The sequence below is a fragment of the Pipra filicauda genome, unplaced genomic scaffold, assembly GCF_003945595.2.
Source record: "Pipra filicauda isolate LSUMZ 115617 unplaced genomic scaffold, ASM394559v2 scaffold22_size4397567_pilon, whole genome shotgun sequence".
Classification (NCBI taxonomy): domain Eukaryota; kingdom Metazoa; phylum Chordata; class Aves; order Passeriformes; family Pipridae; genus Pipra; species Pipra filicauda.
Genome location: NW_024104343.1, coordinates 3,454,545 through 3,481,779, shown reverse-complemented (window position 1 = coordinate 3,481,779; position 27,235 = coordinate 3,454,545). Strand labels below are relative to the sequence as shown.

Sequence of the window (27,235 nt, the reverse complement as noted above, 5' to 3'; positions counted from 1 at the left end):
ACATCAGTACTCAGAAGGTGCCAGAGATGCGATTTCACTGCAGAATGATGGTGTGAAAGCCTCACAGGAGGGACACTGACCCTCTCTAACTGTTTTGCTACACAATGCTGATGGAGACAATGAAGATTATCTTATAATGAAGTAGCCATTTGTCAACTGTACATCTATTGTATATCTAGCATCACCTTCACAGAACTGTATGTTTCCCCTAACAGGTCAGCTAGCAAATAATCAGCCTTTGATATAACAGATATTTATTTATCTGATAGGGGAGACATAACCCAAGACAGCAGACACTTCTGCTTTCCAAATATAGTAGTTATGCAAAATAACTTTCCTGACAGAGACCATTTTTTGGGAAGTGATGTTCTTCAAGCTCTTCTGCAATAAATATTAATTGACAGTAAACACTTTTTCTGTCATAGAAGTACATTCTCAATTATTACCACTGTTTTAGGCTTGAGATCACGTTTTTTGTTTTTGTTTCCCTGAGCATGAACAATTTCTGTCAAGATAGATCTGACAAATACATCAACAAGTTCTGTACTTTAATGTGATTCCTCTAGTAAAAAAACATTCCGTGGTTTCTGTTTTTCTGCCCCGGAAACAATTTCAATTTACTTTAATAAGAATAAATATGTTTAAAACCAAGATGGAGTCAAACAGTTGCATTTTTACTGTTAGTTAAAATGATTCAGAATGAAAACCAGAGCAGAAAACGTAGGGGTTCTGCTGGCCTGTAGAACAGCCAAGAATGACAATTTTAGTGTTGGATCAAACAGAATTTTTGTTAGGTCTGTTTATACTGTATTTCTGTACATGTAGGTCACTCTGTCAAAACAAATACCTTATAGAAATCCCCTAAGTTGTTTACAAACATAGAAGACAGGCCAATAGACAACAGTTTAAGATATGGGCATGGAAAAATGGATGAAAATAATATAAAAACTAACATTACAAGACTATCCAGTCCTGAACATCACACATATCAACAGTACCACAGAAAAAAATCAGGGATTAAAATGCATTTTATGGTGCTCACAACGTTAGTTGGCCTTATTAAAGGAATTAAAGGAATCAAAGTTACTATTAAACAAATCTGTCTAACCTCTCTCTCAAAGGGAAAAGGCTAGGACACTATTATAAATTGAATAAGAATGTGACCCTCACTGAAGCAGCAGATCTGAACAAAAACTTCAACAAGTAATTTAAAATTGTCTAGGTGAAGTTCAAACCTAAAGTATAATTTAGTATGTAGCTTAACTTGAAGTCTTGTGATTAATTTCTTGTCCTGTCATGTATATCCAGTGTTATCCTGAACATAGGATTAGACCAAAGCTTCATATTGTAAAGCTTCTGGAAGTTGCATCTCTTTGCCAGGTCAGAATGACTGTGTATGTGACTGCATCATAAACAAGAGATAACCTTTCTGAAAAAGGACAGCAATATTATTCTCTGCACAGAGCTCCAACAGCTAAGCCATCACAACCAAAAGCACAACAACTGCTAACACAAACATTTTTAGATTTACTCTGGCACCAGGCATTTCACAGCATACAGGTTTGTGACACAGCCTTATCAAATCTGTAAAATGAGCATAAAGACAATTCCTTGATCTCACAAGTTCCGTAAGAGAAGAATACAACCAACTTTTATTAGATGCTCATTAGTAGTTTACCTGAAGAATCCAGAATTATGTTAGATAGATACCAGGTATAAATTTGGATGTGGGACTGGATGTTATAACCTTTCCTGTGTACCACTATCCATCGGTTCTTTCCTTGAACTGAACCTGCTCCAAGGATAAACAATACAGAACAAAACAGCACTCACCTACAATCTAGTCAAGATCAGCTCTTAAGCACTATCACGACCTAAGAAAAGCCTTTATTTTGCTCCTGTTTCTTAGCACAGGACTGTCAACATACTAACACTACCCTCTTCCGGTTAAAGGAGAGGCAAGAAATAATATTGTTAAGTTGCTGCTGCCAGGAGTAAGGAATGTCACGTTTAACAACGCAATAACTGAGTTAAGATTGGAAAAACAAAAACAAGTGAGTCAAATACTTGGCATGACAGGACACTTACAAGTAGTGAATAATATGTCTAAAATAATTACTTCCTCACAAAAGAAATTTCCACTTTTTTTTGCGTTACTTGTCTTGAAGAAAACATTGTCAAGCAGTTTCTGAGTGACAACCCATTCATCAATTGGCACAGTTTAGAGAAACTATTAAAAATCAGTATCATTTAACCAGACTAGAAAAAACTCTCCAACAAAGAAAATCTCAAAGGAACCTCTCTTCTCTGAAACCCAACTAGGATCAGTACTTTGAAAGAAATAACATATTTCTTCTAATGAAATATCCTTCCACCTTTCTTTTTTTAATTATTATAGAAGAATACTCCAAGTCCTGCTTAGATTTAAAGATACGCTCTTGAAACTTATAGCACATGCACATTCTTGCAACATTCACAATAAAGGAAGACTGTTTTCTTCCTTTGTAATCATTGAAGCTATGAGAGAAAGCAAACTCTTTTGGAGTTTGCCCTGAGGACACACAAGTTTCTCTGCATAACAATAGCTCTTTCTTTTCTCCGGCAGCAAGTACATGCAGTAATAGGTGCGAAAAGCCTCTAGAAATCCTGGCCTTCCTGAAAAAGCACAAACTTTTACTTGCTTGCCTGTATGTAATACAAAAAAAGCATTTGCGAGTATCTCACTTCTAAAGGTATCTCTCTGCAACATTAACGTGCACCACTGCTATGCAAAATGTTAGTCCTGTTCAAGTTGCAAGGCAGAAGGAAGAGGAGATGATCTGTAGTTGGGCCTGTGTGCAAACACCCAAGTAGAGAAATAAAGTTCCAGGATCCCCTTCTTGCGCTTTAGCAAAGGAATGAAATAAAAAGAGAATATGCAGAAGCAGACAACCAATTTAGTCTGCCAAAACCAGGGAATAACCAAGGATGTTTAATTGCACATGGAAGAGATGGAAGCCAGGAAGACCATCACAGTTCCCATCCACAGCAGCACTTTTTACTACTTTAGTTGAAGTTACTGTCACAGCAGTAAGGATGGTTGCATGAGAGACAAGGCACTATGGGGCAGCTAAGTAGGTAGGTCTGGTAAAATAAGTTCCACTGGCACTGAATTAAACATACATGTCGTTCAACAATCCTCACTTCAGGGTTGTAACTTCTGCCAGTCAAATAACGCCCGGGTAGGGGCACCAACCCTCCTCAATTTAATCAGATACTGCACACGAGAACCAGACTGCTGGATGATAGCCCCCCTCTTTCCTGAGCCTCCAGCTCTCTGCTTTTCACAGGCTCCCTAAATTTTCTGTTCCTATAGTATGCTACAACCTCTTATCAAAAGCTTGTCCAGTTTCTCTTCATATGCATGCAGGGTTTTCCTTTTATCTCACATAGGACCTTGTTTGCTAAGTATCCATGCATGGGCTTGAACCAATTTACACCTTAAAGCCAGAAATGGCTTTCCGAACTCTAGATCCATATTTTTGTTGCTGCACTTTGAGGATTGCTTTCCAAACCATGCATAATTTCTACTCTCAATAACCACCAACAGGAAAAAGATCACAAAGATCACAAGGGAAAATGAACGCATTTTTGCCTGTCACAGAGTTTCTGTGCAGTCCACAGAGAAGGCCTGGAATTCTATTTGTGCTGGAAACAACTGGGAGATGTTCTCAAGGAAATTAGCAGTATGGAAACAGCACAGGATGTCACTAATCATCAGTATTCGTCTCACAAATTGCACCTTTTTGCCTGAAGCCTGTGCACACTGACACCTTTAGAAATACACAGCATGTCTCTTCACAAGAGACACTCTTGTGAAGACACAGATGACACATATATAGTGTCATATAAGTTCATTAACTCTCAGAGGATGCCATCAATAGCAATAATCTCTGGAAGCCATTTTCAAAAAACATTAGTGATTAGTTAGTTCTCATCAGAAATATAATTCTGTGTATGTACATATCTAGTTGTGTTTACATATGTATAAAAATACATTTTGTTTTTCCTGTGATCACATGTATCTCTGTATTCCACATTGCATGGGAATGGTCCTGTGCAGGGCTAGGAGTTGGACTTGATGATCCTTGTGGGTCCCTTCCAACTCAGCATATTCCGTGATCAGTAATAATACACACTAACTCATTTTAAAGGCAAAAAGAAGAAAACTAATGCTCCCAGTACTGTCTTATATGGGAGACTTTATTGCCAATACTTTTCACCACAATAGTTGTAGAGGTTTCTATTCCTAGAAAATATATACACACAGACAACTATTTGTCTTGCATGGAGTTGCATGAAATTACTGATTTTTCCAGTGCATCTGGTAAGTCTCACCAAAGCAGCACATGCTAGTTCACGAGTATTTCATAAGCACTACAAAATTACCAAATTTCTCTCTCCTGTCTCTCCTTTACTGGAAGTATTTGTTATTCTGCAGAATGATCTAGTGATTCTTGTATTCTTTTAGGTAAGAACTTTCATTCACTGATTTATTCTTTCAGTTAATTAAGGACAGAAGAATTGTATAAACAATTCTGCTTGAAAGCTGTGTCACCAGCATCTCTGGTAACTGCAGAGGTCTCAAACCATGAAGTATACAAATCCCTGCAATCTCTAGAATACAAAAAGCTTGCAGATTCAGGCAGCTAGTTGCAATGGAAGTCAAATCTTGATGCCTTTCTACCTTTGTCATGGGTTTTTAACTATACTTCCTTGCATTAGGAATTTTTGGACGTAGTAGTGAATGATAAGATTCTAGAGAGAAGACTCAAAGTAATGCAAGATCTCTCATGATTTGGACACATTTTGACTCAGCAGACAAAGGCTCAGCCTCATTATTTTGGAATTATGGCCTGATGACGTTGAACTTCGCTGAGTTGAACAGAGAGCATTTAAAAGCACACACTTAGCCTGTGACGAATCAGATCTAATAGTATAGAACAAGCTATGGCATAGACTGTCTTCAAGACAAGAAGTTTCAAAGTGGAACCAGTATGTCAGTTTTAATCTACAGTTCCTTCCTCAAATAATTTGTCTTTTTAATTGTTTTCAAATTGCTGTAGATATACAAACTAATTTTAGGTTTATTATTCCTGAGTTTGGGTTCCTAGTAAGTATACTTGTGGCAGAGTAATATTTAAACCATAACTACTTTCAAAACCTTAATTTTTAGTGAGAACTCTCTCCCTGTTTATACATTTCTGTCTTCTAAATGAGACTTTAAACAAAATTTAGAGTGAGTTCTCCCCACTCCATGTAACTACATATATATATATATATATATGCCATAAGAAAAGGTAAGTCTATCTTTCATATCCTACCCTAGTTGTTTATGTACCTCATGGATCTGCATATAGAATGATTATAACTGCAACTTTAAAAACCTAAAACTCAGTGGATAATGTTATGTCTTGCACAATTTGAAGGCTTAATAAAAATATTTAGTCCAATTCAGACCACGGGCAATACTAACCTCTATATACATATTTTAAAGAGTATGAACTGTATGTTTGTGTGTTTATACAGATAAAGTATCTGCTGAAAATGACTTAAAATAGACTGTGTATAGGCAAATGAAGTCCCAAAATAATTTACTGAAATACAATTTTTCTCACCACAATTGTATAAAATCTTTCTTCAGAGAAAGTGCTGAAATGTGTCTTGTGCTTGCAGTATGGTGCAAAACCAGGCAAAACCCTCAATGTCTAAGAAATAATAACCTCCATGTCTGATAGTATTTTGATTTTTGTATTCACACAGAACTGTCCTAAAAAAATTAGCAGCTGCAATGAATCATTGCAACACATGGAACACATGAGGGAACGTGCATCTTCTGTAAGTGTTTGCTACAAGTTTGGTTGAATCATTTGTAGAGGATGTTGGCAGCACCTTCTGCCTTGAAGAACCTCTGTGCATGACAGGTGGTTAACTATTCACATCACATGGGATGGCTGCTAATTCCTGAAGGTTAAGTTTTTGAAACACAAAGTATTTTCCTAAGTAGTAGCTCTGTCCTCCCTTTCTTAGTGCCTTCCTTTCAATTCTTCCTTACTAACTACTCACCATCATATTTAAGGACATTTTAAGTTTATTCTCTGCCTTATCTATCTCATTATTTAAAGGTAGTCTTGTACCATTTCCAGGGCAGAACTCTATATTGATTACTTGCTGTATTTTCTAATAAGTGTGATGTTTTCTCATCATACTGCTCTCACGGAGGAGTTAACTCTACAGAGACCCTTATAAAACTACTTCAATATTTCATTGCTTCTTAGCTTTCTGAATATATTCTCAATTACCTCTTTATGTTTCAAACATAAGTGCTTGTTTTTTGTTTTGTGCTTGAACTGTGTGTGTGCAGTAGGATATTTCATGACAATGTATATACGAGTTAACAGCTGAGTAAGAAGTGTTTTTTCAAATGCTTGTATAAATAAACTCTTTACCTTCTTTTTGAGAATATAAACTTAAATGTAATTTTCTAGGTTTTCCTATTAAGAGCACAAATGAGTCAATGCAAAAAGAAATTCCAAGAATCAGATTGCAGTGGGCATGTAGACATAGTCCAATTTTTTTCAGTTTGCTCAGATCTTATTGCAAATGGAGTTACAGTGATTATTAATCACTACAGTTGTAGACACACCTAAAATTCAATCAGGAAACACTATTACATTTATGATTTACAGAAGCCTTTTTTTTTTTTTTTAAATATTCTGTACACAAAGCTCTAGTTCTTACTTGTCAGGCAGTAGTTGACAAGGGATAAACAGTCAACACAAGTGCAGCCTGAATAAAAAAAGTTTGTATACATTATTCTACAACAGGAGATGTGGCCAGCCCTAGCTGAAGGACATAATTTCTGCAGACATTTCTTTAAACTATTCATTTTACTTGAAATACCTATAAAAGCCCAATCAAATTAAGCAACGATAAGTTGCTTCTTTAAGTTCCCTCTAGGAACTTCCCCATTGGAAATAGGTAGCTGTTCTTAAGGAAATGTTTACTTACTCCAGTACATTCATAGGAAGTTCATCAAACATTAAACACTAGGAATGGCTGTTTATTACAATTGGAAAGTGTAGTTGTCAAGGACAATGAAAATTACTTCTACATTGCATGCAACTTTAATTTGATCTTTCAGTATACATGTTAAATTGCATTCCACAACAGCTTTCTGTTCATTCATATCACAATAAAAGGAACACACCCAACATTCCTGTACAGCAGACATTGCAAATCAGAGCTTGTCCTGCCTTGAAGGCAAAAAAGTCCTTGAAAAAAGCATTACTTTACAGGGAAGGAACCCTGTCTCTGTCCTCAGGTATCCATTCTTAATGTGATAAAACACATAAGAAATGCATCATATTTTAAGATTTGTGAAAAAAATATTTTGTATTATGTGCTTGTGATATGGAAATTTGTTCTATGTCTAACATACACACCAAAACCCAAAAAACATGGTTGGGGCTATGACTACATTGCCCACATAAAGATTCTCAGACCTTTTGAACATGCCAGATTTAAAATCTGTGAGCTAGCTTTTATAGCCCTATACTGCTAACCATAATGTTGTTCTGACATACACTTAGCATTCAGCTCTATCTCTTCTACCTATTTTCCACTATCTATAACTCTTAATTCTCATGTTACCTCATTATACTTTGATATATATTATGCACACAAGTATAGTATATGTGATTGCACAAAAGTGAAAGGCAAATTTAATTGGTAAAGTATGCTTAATAAGAGAAAATTAAGAGAAAACATTTTAAAATCCCTTGCATTTAGGAGTAAAACTTAGTCTATCTACTCCCTGCTTAGTGCAGGACAATGGTTCAGCAAAGATCCCACTGAGTTCCCTTCTAGCCTTGCATTTCTGTGATTGCATTACAAAGCATCTACCTGGTAACCCTGATGCTTTTGTAAATTAAGTTGAGGGAAATGCTGAATTCTAGAAACAAATTAACTCTAAATAATTTTAAAATCTGCGCTACTAAATAACTATGCCACAAGGTCTTCTGGATACATAACCAAACACTTTTTTCTTCAGTGATTATTTGTCCATTTTAATCCTTTGGACTTATTATACTAATGGTGTAATAAAAATCAATAACTGCATGCCAGTATAACTAAATATAGAATATTTGGTATAAAAACATGTTTTGGTTTTTTTGCTGCATGTCAACCCACAAGTCCTTAACTCAAATAAGAATAGGAAAATGAATGAAACTACTCCAATTTTGGACTTTAATTTAGCTACTTTCTCTTGGAGAAAATTAGGAAGTCATGGGTCTTTAATAAAAGTTGGGTCCTTGGGAGCAGCAGAAGTTCCTTTGACAGTATCATTTACAATTTCTTTGAAATCTCAAAATTGTATGTAATACAACGCATTTGAGAAGATGGTTTTAGTATCAGCTATAAAAGTAGATGCATTTCTGCCACGCTCAACTTTTTCAAAGCCATTTAAAACTGATCCTTCAGAAATGTTTTGAAAGCAGAGTGCTTTGCTCTATTTCTAAGAGTCTCCCATGAAATTTTGTGCTGCTTAGAGCATGAAGAAATCTATTACAATAGAATAGGTTGAATTTTAAGGCCACCAGAACTGCTAGCAGTCACAGTGACTTGCAGGGATCTCCCTCACATGGCACAGACCTTCATCTCCTTTCACATTACTTCTCTGTTCTTGCACATTCACCATGCTGTAAAGGTAAAAAGTCAAAATACTCACCTCTACAAGAAAGGAAGTGCCACACAATAATCCTTCACTGATCTTAACCCTTTTACAAACTACTGCTATATCTTACTGTCACTTTTTTATTTTTTTTTAATTGTGTTTTTCAAAAGCATGATTTTAAAAAGTTGTAAAGCCTTCTACAGAGGAACTCCTCATTCTATTCCCCACATGTACCCTTTTTTTATAAAAGGTTTTTTAGGACCCATTTGAAAAATTAATATTTACACTCTGAAAAATACTTTCCTGCTTGTATATGTATTTAAAATATCCCTCAGTCTCTTATTTTCCCATTCTCTGATTCAGCAATACTGGGCGTTTCTGATGATTTAGTGTAGCATATATGGAACTAATTACAGAACACAAGACATCAAAAACTGTGGTTTTCGAAATTTTAATTAATTGTGGTTTCACAGGCTGCTATTCACTGCAATCCAGGAAGTGGTTAGATGTGGGGTTTATTATCAGTTTAAACAGAAGTCAAGTGTAAGGCATTGGTTCTACCTGAATTCTCCAGCCCATAAGAAACATGATTTTCTGTGAACTGTAGACATTGTGTAACATGGGGTTCAACAGAATGAAAACAAAGAGATTTGCTGCCCTAGCCTGCTACACTAAAAGATAGTGGCTAACCACAACTTTATCCTTTGATCAAGACACAAAGTGTACTTCACAGCAATATGATTGAAGATGCTAATTTGAATGCCTGATAAAACAGTGCTTCTGAAATAAGCCAAATAAGAAGTTAAATTAAGATGATATTAAAAAGGCATTATTTACAAGCATTGCTCACTGACTATATATCTTGATATGTTTTTTCCTGGGCATGAGAGACCAACACTGCAAACTGCTACAGAAGAGGGTAAAAAAGAAGGGAGGTGGGAGGGTGGGTGGTGGGAAGGGAGGAATCAACCAACTTTGCAAGGCAACACTGGTCACGAACACTCTTTGCAGAGATCTGCGTGACTAATTCTGGTGGGATTTCTTCCACCTGCTGTACTCAGTGAAGTCCCATGAGATGATCTGCTCGTTTAAATGAGAATAGAAACCCACTCTGAGGGTTCTCAGTACCAAAAATGAAATGTAATTGAGATGTTCTGCATGAACCACATTTACAAAGCAATGTTAAGCAATTTGGGTAAAGTGACTGTGATGACTGCCGTGCTTTGCTGAAGGAAGATTGTCTAGTATTTGGAGAAAATATTTTTTGGTTTTGTAAACATTCATACATTTGAGATACCTAATTGCCATGAAGATAGTGTTATCATGTTCTTAGCCTTCTTCCATTATTTGCTATTTCATTTGAAGCTGGTTTGCAACTTTCTGTTTATCTGTGCAGTCCCGCTGTACAAACATGAGGATTTGAATGAAGAAATTAGGATGTGTGAGCACTAACCATTTGAGGAATGGGAGGGAAGACAAATTGTCATTTCAAGTACATCACTATAAACTTAATGCAAACTAACTGAATTTAGATGAGTAAAAATTCCCTTTATAAGGTTATATTTCAGTTAAAAAGTCAGAAAAGGACATTTTGCTATTTAACAATTAAGGTTATATTCTCTCCTCAAACAGTATATTAGTACTAGATATGGGTTACCTTAGCAACTATTATGTGTTGTAAAAGAAAATTCTGAGAAATGAGGATATTTTAATGAGTGACTAAAACACTGACACCTCTTTTTCTTCTCCCACTCTTCAATTTTTTTCTCAGAAGATTAAACCAATTTTTTGAGATAAACACTGATTGTGATCTCAGAATGACAGCATCAATACTGGTTTTGACCTGATGAGCATGAAAGTTTAATTCTTCCAGGCAACATTCACTAAACTATTGAATATGGTCCACAGTGTATAATTCACTCACGAGATTAGAAGAATAGGTAGCTACTGGGAAATAAGATCTCACTAGTATCTCAGTAATCTCAGTATAATAAATACATATAGAGAAACAATTATTTGCCGATTAATTTATAAATATATTAAAAAAAACCCCCAAACCTATTTCAGTTTGAATAATATGATCATTATTTTGATGACGTGGTCACTGTTTTTTAGACTCCCAATACCTAATATTTCCTGTTGAAGGCAATGGTAACTGCTTGTTTAAAAAAATCTGTCACCAGTCACGCTGTCTACATGACAAAAGAACTAGAATCAAAACATCCAAAGATTTCAGAGGCTATAAATTGGAAAGTATATCACTATTACTGAAATTTCAATAGTGTGGTTATCACTATATTAGTAGAAATGATGGACATTAAAATTACATGTGATAATAAATTCAAGCTGGTGTATTGTTAGAATAACTTTAAAATACAATTATCCACCTGACAAAGCCCAAAATAACAGCATTTATAAACAGAATGATGCAACCATGACAATTTGACATTATAGAAATTGCCAGTTACCACCCCTTAGGTAACTTGACTATTATTTCGTCTTTCTTCTCTGAACCTTAGTACTTGGCAGAAAACAGAAAAGAGCTGCCATCTCCTTTTCCTGCAGAAAAAAAAACAACAGTGGAAGCTAAGAGCGCCCTTACTGCAAGGAAGCCATGGCCTATGGCAGACTGTTACTGGGGACAGAACACTGCACATGGCAGAGTCAGAGCAGGATATAAAAGATCTAAACTGAAAAGTTCACATTCTGTGCCCTGTGCAAGATGTGTTGCTTCCTGGTTCTCTTTGGGGATTCTCTAATTGCTTGATTAGGAGATTAACTTTTTTAAGTATTTAATTAATGAGAGGACAGTGGGAAGTCTCTCAAAAGTAATTGTACTCTCATAATTTAATAGGAAATTAGATTTAGGGAAAAATTAAGAAAGTAATGGTGTTTTTAAACTCACTTTTCTCTGGTTTCAGATTTTTATGATGACAAAACCTTAATATGTTGCTACTTTTCCAAATATTAACCATAAAATTCAGGTCAGCTTCATCTATAAATTATCCACTGGCATTTTTGTATAGCACTAGCTTTGTAAGTTGTGGCTTTGTATGGCTTGTTTAATGACGTTTCTTAGGTGGGCAAAAGCTTCATAAAACTATTTTTTCTTTTTTTTTTTCTATTTTTTTTTTAACCAGCCTGCGCAGAAAAGTTGGTCCTGTTCACACTTTGGCAGCTTTTAATATATTGATTTCCCACATTCCCCTATAATTTGTAAACAGTTTCAGGTAATGCAAGATCAAACTTTATAAAGGAAATTTTATGATTTTTTTCCCTGTTTAACAGCATGACAAGTCTCCTTTCCAATTCAAAGAACGTAGTTTTTAAAATCAATATAGTTCTTAAATTATTAGTCACTAGTAAGAATCATAGTTCATAGAAAAGGAGGCAATAAATGACAAAATATAAAGAGTGCCTACTTTAAAAAATGGATAGAAATCAGAGTCTCAGAAAATAATCACAAAGGTCCCTGTAGTGTACCTATTATCTAAATGAAAATCTGTAAAACCCTGTCACTATTTACTATCGCTGTTACATATAACTACTAGGTGATAATTTCTCTTCTGTTTAGTCTCAATTCTGAGAAAATGTATAAATAAATCCTTAACTACCTAGAGATAAGTGCTAGTAGCTTGCAAAAATAACAGTGGATTTTACTTTGCTCTTCTTCTACCATGACATCACCTCAAAGGCATTCTTAGACTTTAAGTAGGAATACAGCATTGCTCTGCTGTATGTAACCAGTACAGGTTGGCTTCCTATGGCAGAGCAGATTGTTGCTGTGGGGTTGACAGTTGCACAAAGAGCTGCACTTGTGCTTCACCTTTGTGAAGTGGGGCTTTGCACGAGGTCAGGTTCATCTGTCTGTCACATTTGAAAAATATTGGGCATTCAATTTGATCACCTCTGTCACATCAAAGATGTGCAGGCTTGTTGATTAAGTTCTAACATTTTTAGAAATATTTTGTTATCAAAGTAGTAAATTGCTCCCGAAATTTATATTGTCTTCATCCGTGTAAATACCTAGATGTAAAATTAACTCATTTTTTTTATTCTTAATGACGATTTGGAACGAAAAACCCTCTGACAATTTTTCACTTGCTGTTGTACTGTTGACTTGATCATCTATTTTTGATTTTTGGTGAAAAGCTGGGCTATACTCTAAAGTGTTTTATACCAGCAAACAGTTTCAAAACACTCTTATGAACCTTAATTCTACATTTACGTTGCATCAAAAGATACACTGCTATTTTAGGCACCCAATTACAAGGGGTTTTTTACTACATGAAAGGTGCCTATGATTTTCTTAAGTAGGAAGGCAATGAAATAAAGTAAATACAGTATTTAAAGTTATATATATTGACAGAGCGCAAACAAGAAGAGATCAATGATGGAATTTAGTTTAACTAAAAGACAAGAATTCCAAGCCAAAAAGGATGACTTAAGAACAGGAAGTATTTTATTATTAACTTTTCATTACCCAGAACATCTCACATTGAAAAGCTCGAAAACAAATATGCCTACACAAATCAGAAGAGTTCAGCAGATCAGAATGATTTTCAGAAGATAAGCAAGGGCAACCCTATTAACAGCTTACATATTAAAAGCCTACAGATATGTGGCTAACTTCCCTGCCAGTTAGAAAGTTAAATAATTTGGTATTTAATCCTTTCCCCTTAAGAAATACAGATGATGACTGAGTGGGTTGGATAATTTGGCTCAACTCAGTTATCTTACTCTCCTTGGCTATCTAATCATTTTGGTTATGTCAGTCAGCAGGGAAGTTCAGGGTTGGCTGCACAGAGTTAGCAAAAATTTAAAAAAAAATTAATTAAATTTTAGGGATTTTCAAGTTTCAAAAATAGTGGCCTCTAACATTCACATGCAGGCGCAGTAAGAAAAATAGAGAAAATAAAACATTTGAAAATTCAAATTCAGAAATTGCATTTACTATGCCAACCATTCACAAAACCATGAGGATACTGATTTCTAACAAAATTACCATAGCACATCACCTGTCTTCTTAAAGATGGTCATGCTAGTAAAGGACATTTGTCACGCTATTTAAAGGACATTTGTCACACTGTTAGAAAAACATTTAGAATAAGAGATGTCTACTGAAAAACTCTAAAGGTAACTAAGTGCTACCAAAAGACACCAAAGTTACATACTGAACAATAAATCACCAGATTGGTTTCATTATCTACACCACTACACTGAAAATCCCCTAGCCTCCTAACCAACTCGTTCAGATGAGACTCAAGAGCTGCTGTAAGTGATGTCAGGGTAGAGTTATTAGAGCTCCCCCAAGGAACCCTTTGGCAGCTGAAAGGGAAGTGCTATTAGGGTCCACCAACTTCAAAATGCCTGTAGGATTATATGCAAAATTTTTTGGAAAGGCTATGCCACCTGGTTTCACACCTCCACCTCTCAAGTGCCTTTGAACCTGGTCTTTCATGCACTAAATCACTCCTTTCAATATGAAGTCCGGCATTTTATTTCTCCTCAAAAATAATCCTTACAATTCTTCTTCCTGTGATTTATTGCTTAGCTCAAAAGCAGAGTGAAATGAACAGTCAAGCAGCCTGAGCATTCTGCCTCTGGAAATGTCTTTTGCCAAACAAACTGTCCTCCATTTTCACATGCAAGGTTTGTTTTTAATTTCTTTTTTTTTTTTTTTATACAACTACAGTTCTTCAACAACATTAGCCAGCTATCAGGAGCAAACATGGAAGCAGTCTTCCTGAATTCCTTCTCTACTACCCTAGCCTAAGAGCAGATGTGACAGCTTTGTGATTATTTAGACTTTCCCATTAAAACAAAACCAAAAGCTTTTCAACAACAATCCTGGGTTATTCAGTCAAACCTTTCATCCTCATCATTAAAAAAGTTTTGAGTACTTATGAGAAGCTAACAAATGACAGCTCATAATCCCCATCTGTAACACCAGACGCCAGGTAGTGCAAACACAAGACAGGTGCAAATTTTGGTATTCCCATAGTGCTTATTATCTATCCCTTTTTAGAAACAAAAGGATTTCTCTTAACACCACTACCAGTATCCCACATTAATCTTCCCACAAGCAAACTCTTACCCTGAAGCTACTATACAGTGTTATTACTCTGTCAAGAATTTTTTCCCTGAATTTAAAGAGTTGCTTCTACCAACCGGTAGAGTCAGATTGTGCAATAAGTCATCTACAGAAGCTGCTCCACAGCTGATTTGATCTCAAATATTGGAGCTGCCCTCATCAGAACTCTACCATATGTAAAATAATTAAAAAATATTTAAGAAGTTGCATTCTTCTGTTCCGACTTTTCAATTCATTCCTGTTTTTCCCTTTTCCTACCAAAATTATAGGAAGAAAAATTAGCACAGTACATGCCAGACTTACTGCCTGTTTTTCTGGGGGGAGGCAATGGATAGGATTGTGGCATGATCAAGATACTAATAATGAATAGGGACACAGCATAAATGCACCTAAACAACATAACTGAAAACTATGGTGCTACCTGAAACCTAGTATTAAATGTACATTTGCTTACCTTTTTTTCCACTAGCAAGCATGTCAGACACAACGTCTCAGTATTTGAAAGCACAAAAAAATCTAGAGCTGTGCCAGTACACAGGGGATTACTTTGAGAATGGGACAGAATCACTTTGCTTTGGAATTTGCAGAGAAGCCATCAGCCTGCTTTCTCAAAAATGTTGATCCTGAAAATTGGAAAAGGGATAGTCAACTAGACGATTCTGTAATACTTAACACATAAAAGATAAAGGTTGCTAAAAAAACTTGGGAGAAGAGGAAGATGGTGTTGAGCGTTCTTTGGGGTTTTTGTTTGTTTGTTTGTGGGATTTTTGTGGGGGGGCTTTTTGCTACTTCTTTTGTTTGGATGTTTCGGTTGGTTTTTTGGTTGGGGGAGGTGGTTTGGGTTTTTTTAACCAAACATATTAAGTGAAAAGTAGTTTATAAAATATTTAGTAAAGGATTGAATAAAAAATTACACATAAATAATTGAGATATTGCATTCTTTAGAACATATATGATCAATAAGTTTGAACAAATAAATTTGAACCATGACTACAGAATAATCTTGAAAGACTAAAGGAACATTTGGACATCACTGTGGAATATTTCTGTTGAAGCAGCATCCAACAGCTCCAATTACACGGCATCAGTGAATTTACAGTTAAAGAGCGACATGTTTTTATATACATACAGATCCTTCTCAAGTCATAGACTCATTTGAAGCTTTTTTTTTTTGAGGTGCCTCACAGCAAACAAGGTAGCCTGACATATGGGAAACTGGGAAGACAACTGGAAAGGCTTAGAAACTTGCCATTACCACTAACTTTATTGAATAATATACTTTCAAATTCACATGCCAGGATACATAACACATATTAAATGCTTTAATGCAGTACTACTGACTGATAAAGAGTAATCAGCTTGATCTGAGTCGTATTCATTCGTCCAGAACCATTTTAGACGTAAGAAGGAAGAGAGAATCTCTTTGAATATCAGCTAAAGGAAAGTTGGCACAAGTAGAGAATAACATATTTTAGGCTAATATTTATTGTTGCTAGAGAGTGAAAGTATAATTCTGTCATTAATTCTTCTGTGTAGTTGCTCTGATTAGATCCACTCTTTCTTGAGTGAAATTAATGAAAAAAATACTACTTGAAAAAAGTTTTTGAGTTAGCATGCTTGCCATTTCATCAAGTAAAAAACTTACAATCTGAAATGTACTTCAAACTCTGAAGACAAAATGCAATAAAACACATACTCATTTTTTAATCTTGAGTTTTGACATTTAACTGTGATTTACTGTAAGGATACACTCTCATAACGAGGACTCCCAGAATATACTCATGACTACAATATTAAAATGTAATGGTTTAAAGTTATTTTCATTAGTGATGTACTCTCTGCTTATTAGAAGGTGTAAACTTCAATGTCTATTAAGTCAAGTTGACTGACAAAAGTACCATTGTGGTAATCCAGCGGGCTGGTCATTCACCCCAGTTAACCTTCATCATGTATTCTCTTCCTTGCATCATTAATGCAGATTGGATTTCCCACATTACTATCTTTCCTGGATTTGTACACAATTTTGTTTCTGTTTTTTCAACAATTGGTAAAATATAGTTCTTTCAGATTGTTCCGAAACAGAAAAAATGTTAAGAGCCCACGCACCAGCCAGATCACTCCCAGTGTCATGACATTCTGAGAGATTTATGAAATTGTTCAAGACAAAACAAAAATCACTCTTCCATCGTAACTTCTCTTGAAGACTTTTTGAAAACAGCAAGGCACACTACATTAAAATTTACACTAGAACAGTACTATAAAGTAAATGATAGACTATGTAAAAGTAATACTCATTTTCAAGTTAAATATGTATACCTAAACTTCTATGCTAAGATGCTATAAGACACACTAATAAGGTTTCCAAATACTAAAAAAGAGTCCCTGACAACATAAACATTTATTACTAAATGAAAGTCTAATGAAAGCCTTTAGGTAACATAGAGACTGAAGGAAAGAGATTGTCTCATTTATTTAAAATACATTTCCAATATGTTTTCTAACCTTTCCAATATTTAGGGCATTTAAAGTGGTTCGACATTGTTTGCACTGAATCATCCTACTGTCTGGTTTCATGTGGGAGGAAAGGGTTAACATGCGATCAAAGACATAACTTGGGACAAGAAGCAATAAAGGTTGCCTGCTTTTTCTCGACAGTTGCAGTACCCCATCCCTTGTTTATGGCAATAACTTCTGCTTGAAACAGGTTGCCAGAGTGATCTAGTTGTAAATAATGATACTGACGACTAAAAGGAGATCAATTTTCACAAGCTTTTGTCCACATAATTTGTTTTGATTGCCCCTCAATACTTTCTTAAAAAAAAAAAACAAACAAAAACCTAAAAAACAAACAAACAAAAACAAACAACCCCCCCAACAAACCAAAAAAACCCCCAGTTTTAAGACTTATATGAATGTTCCATAAACAGAATCAGTTTCTCATTTACTGAACACTCCTGAATTTTTTCAGGAAGAGAAGTTGTACTGAAGTTGTTGAACAGAAAAAAACAAACCACTGAAGTATGACATTTGAGCTAACATAATTGGATTTAATTTTGAAATTAATGTTACTTATTCAGAAATAAGAAAATCAGCTGGGTTTTTTTATATCTCTTGCCACAGTGATAGTAGGTGGGATATACAATTAACCTCCAAAACCATAGAATTCAAATCTTAGTGAAATATATAATAAATTTGAAAAAAAAATTGTCATCCGAGGAAACAAAATTACTTTGTGCCACAAACCGTCAATGAAACAATTTCTGACTATTTTCATCCTGAGCCACTGTAAGGCTAATATCACAGAAAAATACAAAAGAAATTGCACATACTACATATACTTCATGAGAAACTGCATTTCTATTTTGGCCAAAGGGAAAGGAACCACGTCCTTCAGAGTACAAAACTTGCTATCACATAAATATATTCATTCCTTTTAAGAACTAAATGACAACCAATATGATTCAAAATGTCTCTCTTCCTTTCAGAATCTCAGAAAATCCACACTGACATCTCAGGTTGTGGAGGTTAAGGACACACTTTCATAGACTTTTGTGCAGGCCCACAATTTTGCTAGATTCGTGTCTAACCCTGCCTTTCTGCAACTCTGCTTCACACACACAGATCTTTAAACTTTTTATGATATCCATGTGACAGAATGAGACATGGTCACAGGAAAACAAGATGTTATGATTTGATTAGGAAGTCTACTTCAGAGGTTCTTTCACTTCAAAGGTTTCCCTGCTCCTCTCCTCCCCCCCACTGCCCCCACTCATTTTAGTCTCACAGATAATAGCCATCCTCGGGGTTGTACTTTTTGTAATTTTTTTTATGAATTTTGGGGTAATATTTGATGTCTCATCTAAGAAATTACCTCATCCAATACCTTAAGCACAACTTTAAAGCAAAATGAAATCTCCAAGGTAAAAATTAGTTCAAAAACATCTTTGATTTAAAATGCATTTTTGCCACACAGAAGAAAATGAATGATTGAATTTGCATGCTGGAGCATCTTTAGTAGCCTGTTCCATTATCTATGCTTAGGTTTCACTGTACTTAATCAGCGGAAACTCTGAACACAAAGGTTTTGTTTTAGAGTCCTTCCCATCATATGAAGAGTTTTCACTTCATGTAGCATTGCAAAGCTCTACATAACACTCATACACTTTCCTGATTCTTCATACCACCTTGGCTTAAACAACTCTCAAATCCTTTTATTTCCAAACCCTCTTGATTACTTCTTAAGAGAGTGTAGAAAAAACTTTGTTTAGGAGATAATAATGTCCTTTCAGGATGGATTTTCAGTTATTGCAGCCAAAGTTAAGCATCTCTTGGGCTTTGGCACCTACATGCGAGAAACACACTTGATAGCTGTGAAATTTGTGGACTTGTGAAAGGAAAGGAAGGCAATGTATTAGCTTTCCTCTCCCTGTTCTATTAGTGTCACTGTTTCTATTAGTATTTAAATTTATTTGCCTGCTTCAATTAAGAAGCTCAATTAAAAAGGTTCCACAAACAACATTAACCTGCTAAATTCTAAAAGAGCAAAGCTTAGCCAATTTGGATGAAATAAACAACAAATATTATATAGCCCTAGACAGAATATCTATTTAATCTTCATTACTGTTAAAAGCAAGCAGTACTAACAACATCTCTGCATCAAAAGGAAAAAACTCAAACCAAACCAAAACAGTCTCTTGGACTGACCCCCAGGTCGCCATTCAGGTACTGCAACAAAATCCCAAACCACCTGCTCAGTCGCTTTTAAACCAGGTCAGTCTTTAAGCAGCTTCTTGGATTTTCATCTTTGCTTGCATAGAAGAGGGTTAAGTCTGTTCTTTGCAAAGATCTTTGGCATGATCTTTGATGACAAATGACATACTGCCATATGCCAAAAAAGAAGGGGAATACAGTCACCCCCAGCTTCAACTTTAACTGGAGCTGCTTTGTTCTGAGTGCCCTGAATAATTAATAACTACTTTGGCAATCAGTCATGCATTCCTTAATGGCACCTCAGGCATCAAGTATCCCATTCACCCGCTCCCCAACTAACAATGGACTTTATTACATCAAGTTTTCTCTGCCAAACTCGTAACTGACATAGTTTAAGCTAAACAAGTCACTAGGAAGACTGAAGCCCAAATATATATTATAAGAGTTTATAAGATTTCCCTCAATTGTATGTGGCTACTATATGGATTAGAGCTATAACTGTGGCAAGTGAGAAGAAGGGGAGAAGAAATAAAATATGGATTGTTTTTGCAATAAAGTTCTAGGAAGCTTTAGGTGGCATAGTGCTGCCAAAATCATGACTTTTAATAAATGCATAGCTGGTCAAAATTGAGAACCATTGCTAGGCAGCCCTGCCAGAATAAAGCAGCTCACCAGTAAGTGCAGACTAAGTGACAGGCCAGAGCATGAAAAGAGTGACTGAGAATAACAGCTGTGCTGAATGAAACATAATAATTTTGAAATAACACAAACTACATTTTCTTAATAGGAATAAGATTTTCCAACACTTGTTTCCATTTCATGGTATTGCAGACAAAATTAACTTGCAGCTATAGAACAGAGGAAAAAAAGTGGACTTAGACCAGAATTATAGAAAGTTCTAGATGTAGCCAGGGTACAAAAATTAAAATGGAAGAAATTCAAATTATTAGTTTAATTAGTTAGAATCTAAAGAAAAACTTAATGTTTTTCTCAGGGAGTATTCTGCTTGTATACAATATGTGCATTGCTTTTATGCAGTGTCTTGTAATCCCACAGTAAACCTTTCTAGCGAATGATGTTACATCTAGTGACATCGGAACGGCAGTGAGTCCCTTAGAGTGACTAACTCTTAGAAGTAAAGTAATCAGATCAGTAGCCATTCTCCTCCTACTTATGTGAAAAGTTGGTTTGAAATATAATATACAAAGTAAAAAAAGAAAAAATGTATACGATAAATTACAGCAGATTTAAACAAAGCCATTTCTCTTGCTCTTTAAAAGACCTGAAAATGTGTCCGGTGCCCCTCTCTGTGGGTGGCCTCCAAATACAGAAACAAGCTTGCACTGTTTTATTTCAGTTTTGCTTCATTTCTCCCCAAACAATCTCTCATTGCTAGTCTACCAGTCATCTCCCCCTCCCCAACACTTGTCAAAAAAAGAGGGAAAAAAATTAACTGTTTAGAACCAATTCATTGACGTGAATCTCTAAGAGAATCAGTTATGACATTGCAAGAATTATTTAAAATTTACACTCATTCTTATAGCTGACATCTTTTTTGTGGGCATGTGGGAGTGGGGCTGTAAATCTTATTTTCTTCTGAAAAGCTGGTAAGATAGCATTACAGTTATTAAAAAAAAAAAACAACTACCACTTTTTTTTTTTTGCATCACTTTTCAATTGCTTTAGGTACAAAAAGCAGGTTTACTTCTGGAACTCAGTTATATAGATTAAATTTACAATCTGCTGTCTGAAATGTATAATTGCATTCTGCTTGACTTATTAAGGCATACTTTTTTGTTGAAAAAAATCACAGCCCTTTTAAAGAGAGATTTAGAAATTAACCCATAAGCAGTTGCTACACTGCACATTTTGGGGCTCATTCTGAATTTTTATGACAGGAAGCAGGCTACTCTGGCCTGTTCTGTATGTTAGAGAGAGCATGTTTGGTTGCTAAAACAGTTTGCATGTATTCTTCTTATGTTATATGTGCTTTCTTAGTGGAATGAAAAGAGGAACAAAAAATGCATCCTATGATGTCAGCTCTGTTTTTGTCTGTTGAATAAGTGATTTAAATATTTCAAACATTAAACCATCGTTGTGCCAGTGATGATAATTTAAACTTTATAACCAGTTTTCCCCATCAAATATTAAGGAATAAACTCAGTCCATTTGTACATCATGGCATAAAAATAATTATACATATACTCTGGTATTTTCAGGTGTCTTCACTTAATCAATTCCACAGAAATTGAATCATATATAAGTGAGATAGGTATGTAGCAGGTAGGATGTAATACTAGAGCTGTGACAATGAAATTTGGCACCAGCCCCACAAACATATGTATTTGGTGATTTTCTTCTACTATTTTCTAAAAGTAAATATACTTATTTCATTCTGCCCTCGGGTGTATGAAAGTTTAAACCTGGCCTTATTTCAAGTTAGTTTGGAGACTGACATTTTATTTAATTTTAAAATTCACCCAATATCAGGTCATAATATTCTACTAACAAAAGGGTCTAACTCACAAAAGACGCAAATATGTCGATCAAAGCTTTGATCACTTTAGAAGAGTTCTTAGTTAGGCAAAAATATTTAAAAATGTTTATAGGAAAACAATAGAAAACAACATAAATAAATATATATATTTATACAAACACTCAACTACACTACACTGACATCATCATAAGTATGCTAAATATATTAAGTAGAAGATTATGTACTGTTGAGAAGATTCATGGGATTCATGGTATGGGTTCTTTGCTTCTTCACAATAACTGAAATTTTGCAAATAGGAAAAAGAAGCAAAAATGGCAAAAAAATAAAGCAAGCAAAATTCATACTGAGTGAAGCATGTCAGTGGGGTTACAACATGAATTCTCTTGATCAATTTTTTATTGAGCTTGCAGATATTTTCCACCAACCAAATACCACAGACCACAAAACTACTTAGGAGATTCAAAGTGAATTACGAGGAATTTAACAATAAGTACTCCTCATTGTCTTTAAATATGGAATACCTACTCTAAAACAAGTCAACCCCTGTTTTCCTCCATTCTAATGTTTCAAAAAATTATCTCATCCTTAAAAATCTATAATCTTTTTTTTTACTATCACAGATCTTTCATTTGGTGAAAAATGTAACAGAAATCTGTTGACAGTGAAATTAGCCACATTTTAGACAATGAATAGTGTTTACTACCTGTTGCTTTAAGCAACTTTCAAGAGAAGTCTAGAGTACAGTTTCCATGGAAAACACAATGAAAAATGAGTATTATGCATTGTCTGCTTTGTCACTATAATAACACTACCCAGAGGCGTAAGAACCCTTCTGTTTTGGAACTAAGTGTAATCATTTGGCTGTGTATGTCTAATAGCAGCTGACTAATAAAAACATTAATTTCTTCAGTCTTTTTTTGTAACTTCCCAATGCTCTTTCAACATCACAGGGCTGATTTGTATTCTGATTTTTCTGTTTCTCAAAGCTCGAATTATTTTTTTCCACAGTACTGTATTAGGAATGCAAACATTTTATTGAAGTTTCCAGACAAACAACTGAGCCCACAACTTCCAAGTCCAAAGCCATCCAAAAAGAACCACAAGAACACTCAGTTAAAAAAAAAAACAAAAATAAAATGTACAATTCAGGAAGACAGATTGCACATTATTGTTATTATTATTATTATTATTATTATTATGAAATAAACAGTAATTAATCTTAACCACTTCAAAGAGTAAGTAACATGTTACTTACTGGCATAAGAAGTGTATAATGGATGCAGAATCCAGGTTCAGAAGGAAAGTATTCATCAGACACAAATCTTATTCTGATCTGGTTTCCTTTGGAGATTTGTCTGCTTGGCACAGTACTGGAACCACACCAGCGTCCTAAAACAGTGCCATCACTAGGCTCTTCAACTTCTACAAAGTCATACCTGAACAGAAAAGAAAATAGAGGGTTTATTTACTGACAAAAATTCTATAAGCTTCATGTTTTAACAATAAACTGACTTAGCAGTTTGCAAATCTTTTTTTAAATGCTAAAAGTATGTTGCCAAAGCTGGATATTTTAAACTTAGCTCCAAAGTTGCTACTGACTTACATACACATAATAAAATCATGCAGTGAGGTTAAAAAAATAAAAGCAGAGTTAGCATTTTGAAGAGCCCCCTGTGTATGGTTTTGTTTGTTCCTTTTACAGAAAGGAACAATTACCACATGTGGGATAGAGCAGAATAAAGCCAGAGAAAAAAAAAAGACCAAAATCGCCTAAGTGTGGCACAGTAATTCATACTGCAATATCACTAGCAGCATACTGCTGCCATCAGTGACAGTTCAGGGGCTTTTTGGTACAGAAAACTTGCTCTCCTATAATTCCAATGGTGAATAAGTTCCTAAGGGTTAAGGCGGCTTAGGGAAACTTGGAAGAAGTTTATCCATAACCCAATGAGACATTTGTTGAGCAAAGACCTAGACCTAACTGTGTGTCAGAAGGAACTTGGTATTTTGGTAATATTGACAAGACAGATATGGATTGGAAACTCTGAGAGAATGAAACAGTAAGTTTGATTTAGTTTCACTGTTCTTAACATGTGGTCTGGATATCCCTGGGGATCTGTGAACAACTTCAACTAGACCCATGAAAGGTAACCAAGAAATGCCAGTCAATCATCAGTAACCTTCAGTATGGCATAGAGGTCCTCATTTTCACTGGAAATTTTTAGGGGATTCCCAAGTCATAAAAACAATGAAAGCCACTGCTCTAGAAGGTTTGTCTGGTTTCAGTGTTTTAACCTGTTTCATGTCAGTGCCCCAGCTGTCTACTGACAGAATAAACACTAAGCATTTCAGCTGGATTTTCCCTACTTCAGCTTGAAACCCCCAGAGCCCCAGTGGCAGCACAGCCCAGTGGTTTGGGAAGGTGTGTGTGTGCTGGTTAAAGCAGGGCAAACACTTCAATGTTCACAGTTACAGCTTCTTGAGCCAACCTGTTACTTTTAAACCACAATTTGTATCCTAAGTACAAGCATAACACGCCTACAAGTGTGTGTTTGTTTCAAGGTTTCTGGTATTTTTATGTTCTCTTGCATGTGCAGTCATATACTAAATACATCTCACATAAATCTAAATTCATAAATACCAGAGTCCTTTTCAAGGGTACAAACAGTCCTACCTCTGATGATGACAAACGCTCACATTTTAAAAAACACGCACACACGCACTCTACCAAATATGCCAAACAATATTTAATGTGAAAATTATTACCTCATAAACATTTTCTACTAAAGTTTTTTCTGTATTTTTTTTCAGTAAATCTAATCTTTATAATGATTCCCAGTTCCCTAGTTAGACAGCAAGCAATAAATTCTTGTGTTGCATGTTTGTGCAAGACTGACTTGCACATTTATTATCTCCATTTAAAGGACCAATATTTTTTCCACTTAATTAAAAATTAATGCAATGAATATGCTCATTAACTGTGTTCAAAATCCATTATTGCCATGTACCACAGTTTTAAATCTTTGTTGAACTCATGATACTAATTACTTTATCATTATCTTTTTTCCCCCCAAACAGGTACTAATTCCTTTAACAGATCCACCAGTGTTTTTACTTTATGATCAGGTATACAACTTATTACAAAAGGCAATGTGTATATTAATCGTACCAAGACCTCAGGGTTCAACACATTTATCAAATTGATTTTGAGCACTGAGCTTGTTTTCTTTTTAAGATCAGCTTATGAAGCTGATAACCTTTTCTAAATTTTTTTAGTTAAGAATAAGAAATAATTATCTACTTTTCTGCTTTTTAAAGAGTGAATTAACCTAATATTTATTGACTGAGCTTTAAGATGTCAGGGGGGTCAGGCATAGTTCTTCTACCTAACTTGTAGTACTTTTTATTGCAGTCTTTTGTCTCCTGGTACACTTGAAGTAAAAGAGAAACTCAAATTCCACAGTTTAAATTCTAGACCCTTTAGTCAAGCGGTAAAATAGAGAGAAACAAGTATTCTGAAAGACCAAACAAAATTCAGCTTAAGATTCAGTTTGGATAATGACATTTTTAGCCAGTAACTCTATTCCTGTCAGTTACCTGTACTGTTACCTGAATGTACTACAAGAGCCTACCAAAAGAATCTTCTGTGCAACTAAAGTTCCTCACATTGCACATGGACTGAAGTCTGAACTTGCTGTAAAAGTAGCAAAACAAAGTGGTTCAGATGCTTTAGCATTTACCTGATTGTGCTGCATAATTTTGCAGTTTTGTGTCACAGGGCTAAGGAGCAGTGGGGACAATAGCAAAGCTATGGAAAATTATTTCCCCATCAGAAGAAGCCTGTGCTCGAATTGCAAGAAAACTAGGATAAATAACCAAGAAGTGAGAAACTATTTTCCAACTGCAATGGAGTAAAAACTGTTACAATGCATGATGAACTAAACACAGAGGCTTTCTTTTCTATGCAGTATGCAAAGGAGAAAACACGACTCTCTTCGACAATAAGAAATGCACTGGTACTGTATCTGTGATATTTTTCAAATATTACTAAGTAAAATTTATGCCAACAAGGGAGTCCAGTCTCCTGGGAGGAAAGATGCTTTTGCCTTGATGGCATGATGTCCACAATGCCTTCCATTACACCTGGAGCAGAACATGTATTCCCCTCCCCTAAGGCCTAGGGTGTCTGGGAACATGGATTGAATTAATAATCTCAACAAAGATAATTTACGGGAAAGGAGCAAGGAAGCAACGTACACAACTCAAAGCTTCAATGCCTTTCCAGCCAGGAAATGTATTTTCCAAGGGTGTATGTTTTCCTCTCCTTTCTATATATTTTTTCTGTAGTTTGCACTGTCATTTGCTAAGCATCTCCTGACAGGCTGCTTACCTTGGCTTGCAGTTTTCTGACCTTTTTGTGGCTTTCCTCTGCCTCTAGAATTCCACAAATATATTAATAAATGTAAGAAGCAAAAATCCAGGGGATCAAACACTTTGTCATCTCAGTGACATTGGATCTTTCTATCTGTATATAGATATGTGCCAGACAAAAATCTAGGAAATCCATTAAAGCAGCTTAAGAAAGGTGAAATTTATTTTTCCTTCTCCTTTTGATAAGAACTTGTGTCTTTTTTTTAAATTAAGAAATAAGAAGTTTGTAACAATCCCTATCAAAATTTTTTACAGTTTTCTATGGTATGAGGTAATATTTCTGTTCCAACTTCTTTTAAAGCACATACAATTCCACAGTTTTCCTGGTGTTGGCATAACACACCACACTGCAGACTAAAACATTCAAGGTTCCCTGGCAGTTCAACAGAAAAATTGTTAAATACCACTGAGATGGTTTATGTTTGGACAGCTTCAATTTTGAAAACTAAAAACTGTCATCATGAAAATATAATTTTAATATTTTTCTAATCAGACTTTTAACACCATCATTCTAAAGGAAATTTTACTTTCCCTCTTCCACCTCTATTTGAAATAATTTCTGCTACTGAAATATTTATATTTCCTATGGACCAAAATTTTTGGTTTCCATCATTTGACTTAACTGTGTGTTTATATAGACAAAACTGTAAGGGCACTGGCAACACCTTACATAGTCTTCACCTTAAGAGAAGAGAATGGTCCTTCACATTAATATTTTCACCAGGTCAGGCAGTATAGCCACCTATTGCCCAACTTTGCAAGCTTCAGAATAGTTGTTCCATTTATT

The 27,235-nt window shown here is 35.2% G+C and overlaps 1 protein-coding gene across 1 annotated transcript in view; it reads right to left on the bottom strand.

The window, feature by feature from the left end:
• PDGFC (platelet derived growth factor C) overlaps positions 1-27,235 on the bottom strand; it is a 124,186-nt gene that overhangs the window by 11,197 nt on the left and 85,754 nt on the right. Inside the window, exon 4 of the mRNA XM_027739569.2 lies at positions 23,273-23,453. Coding sequence (XP_027595370.1) covers positions 23,273-23,453 — 181 coding nt within the window. The remainder of the gene's footprint in view (positions 1-23,272; positions 23,454-27,235) is intronic.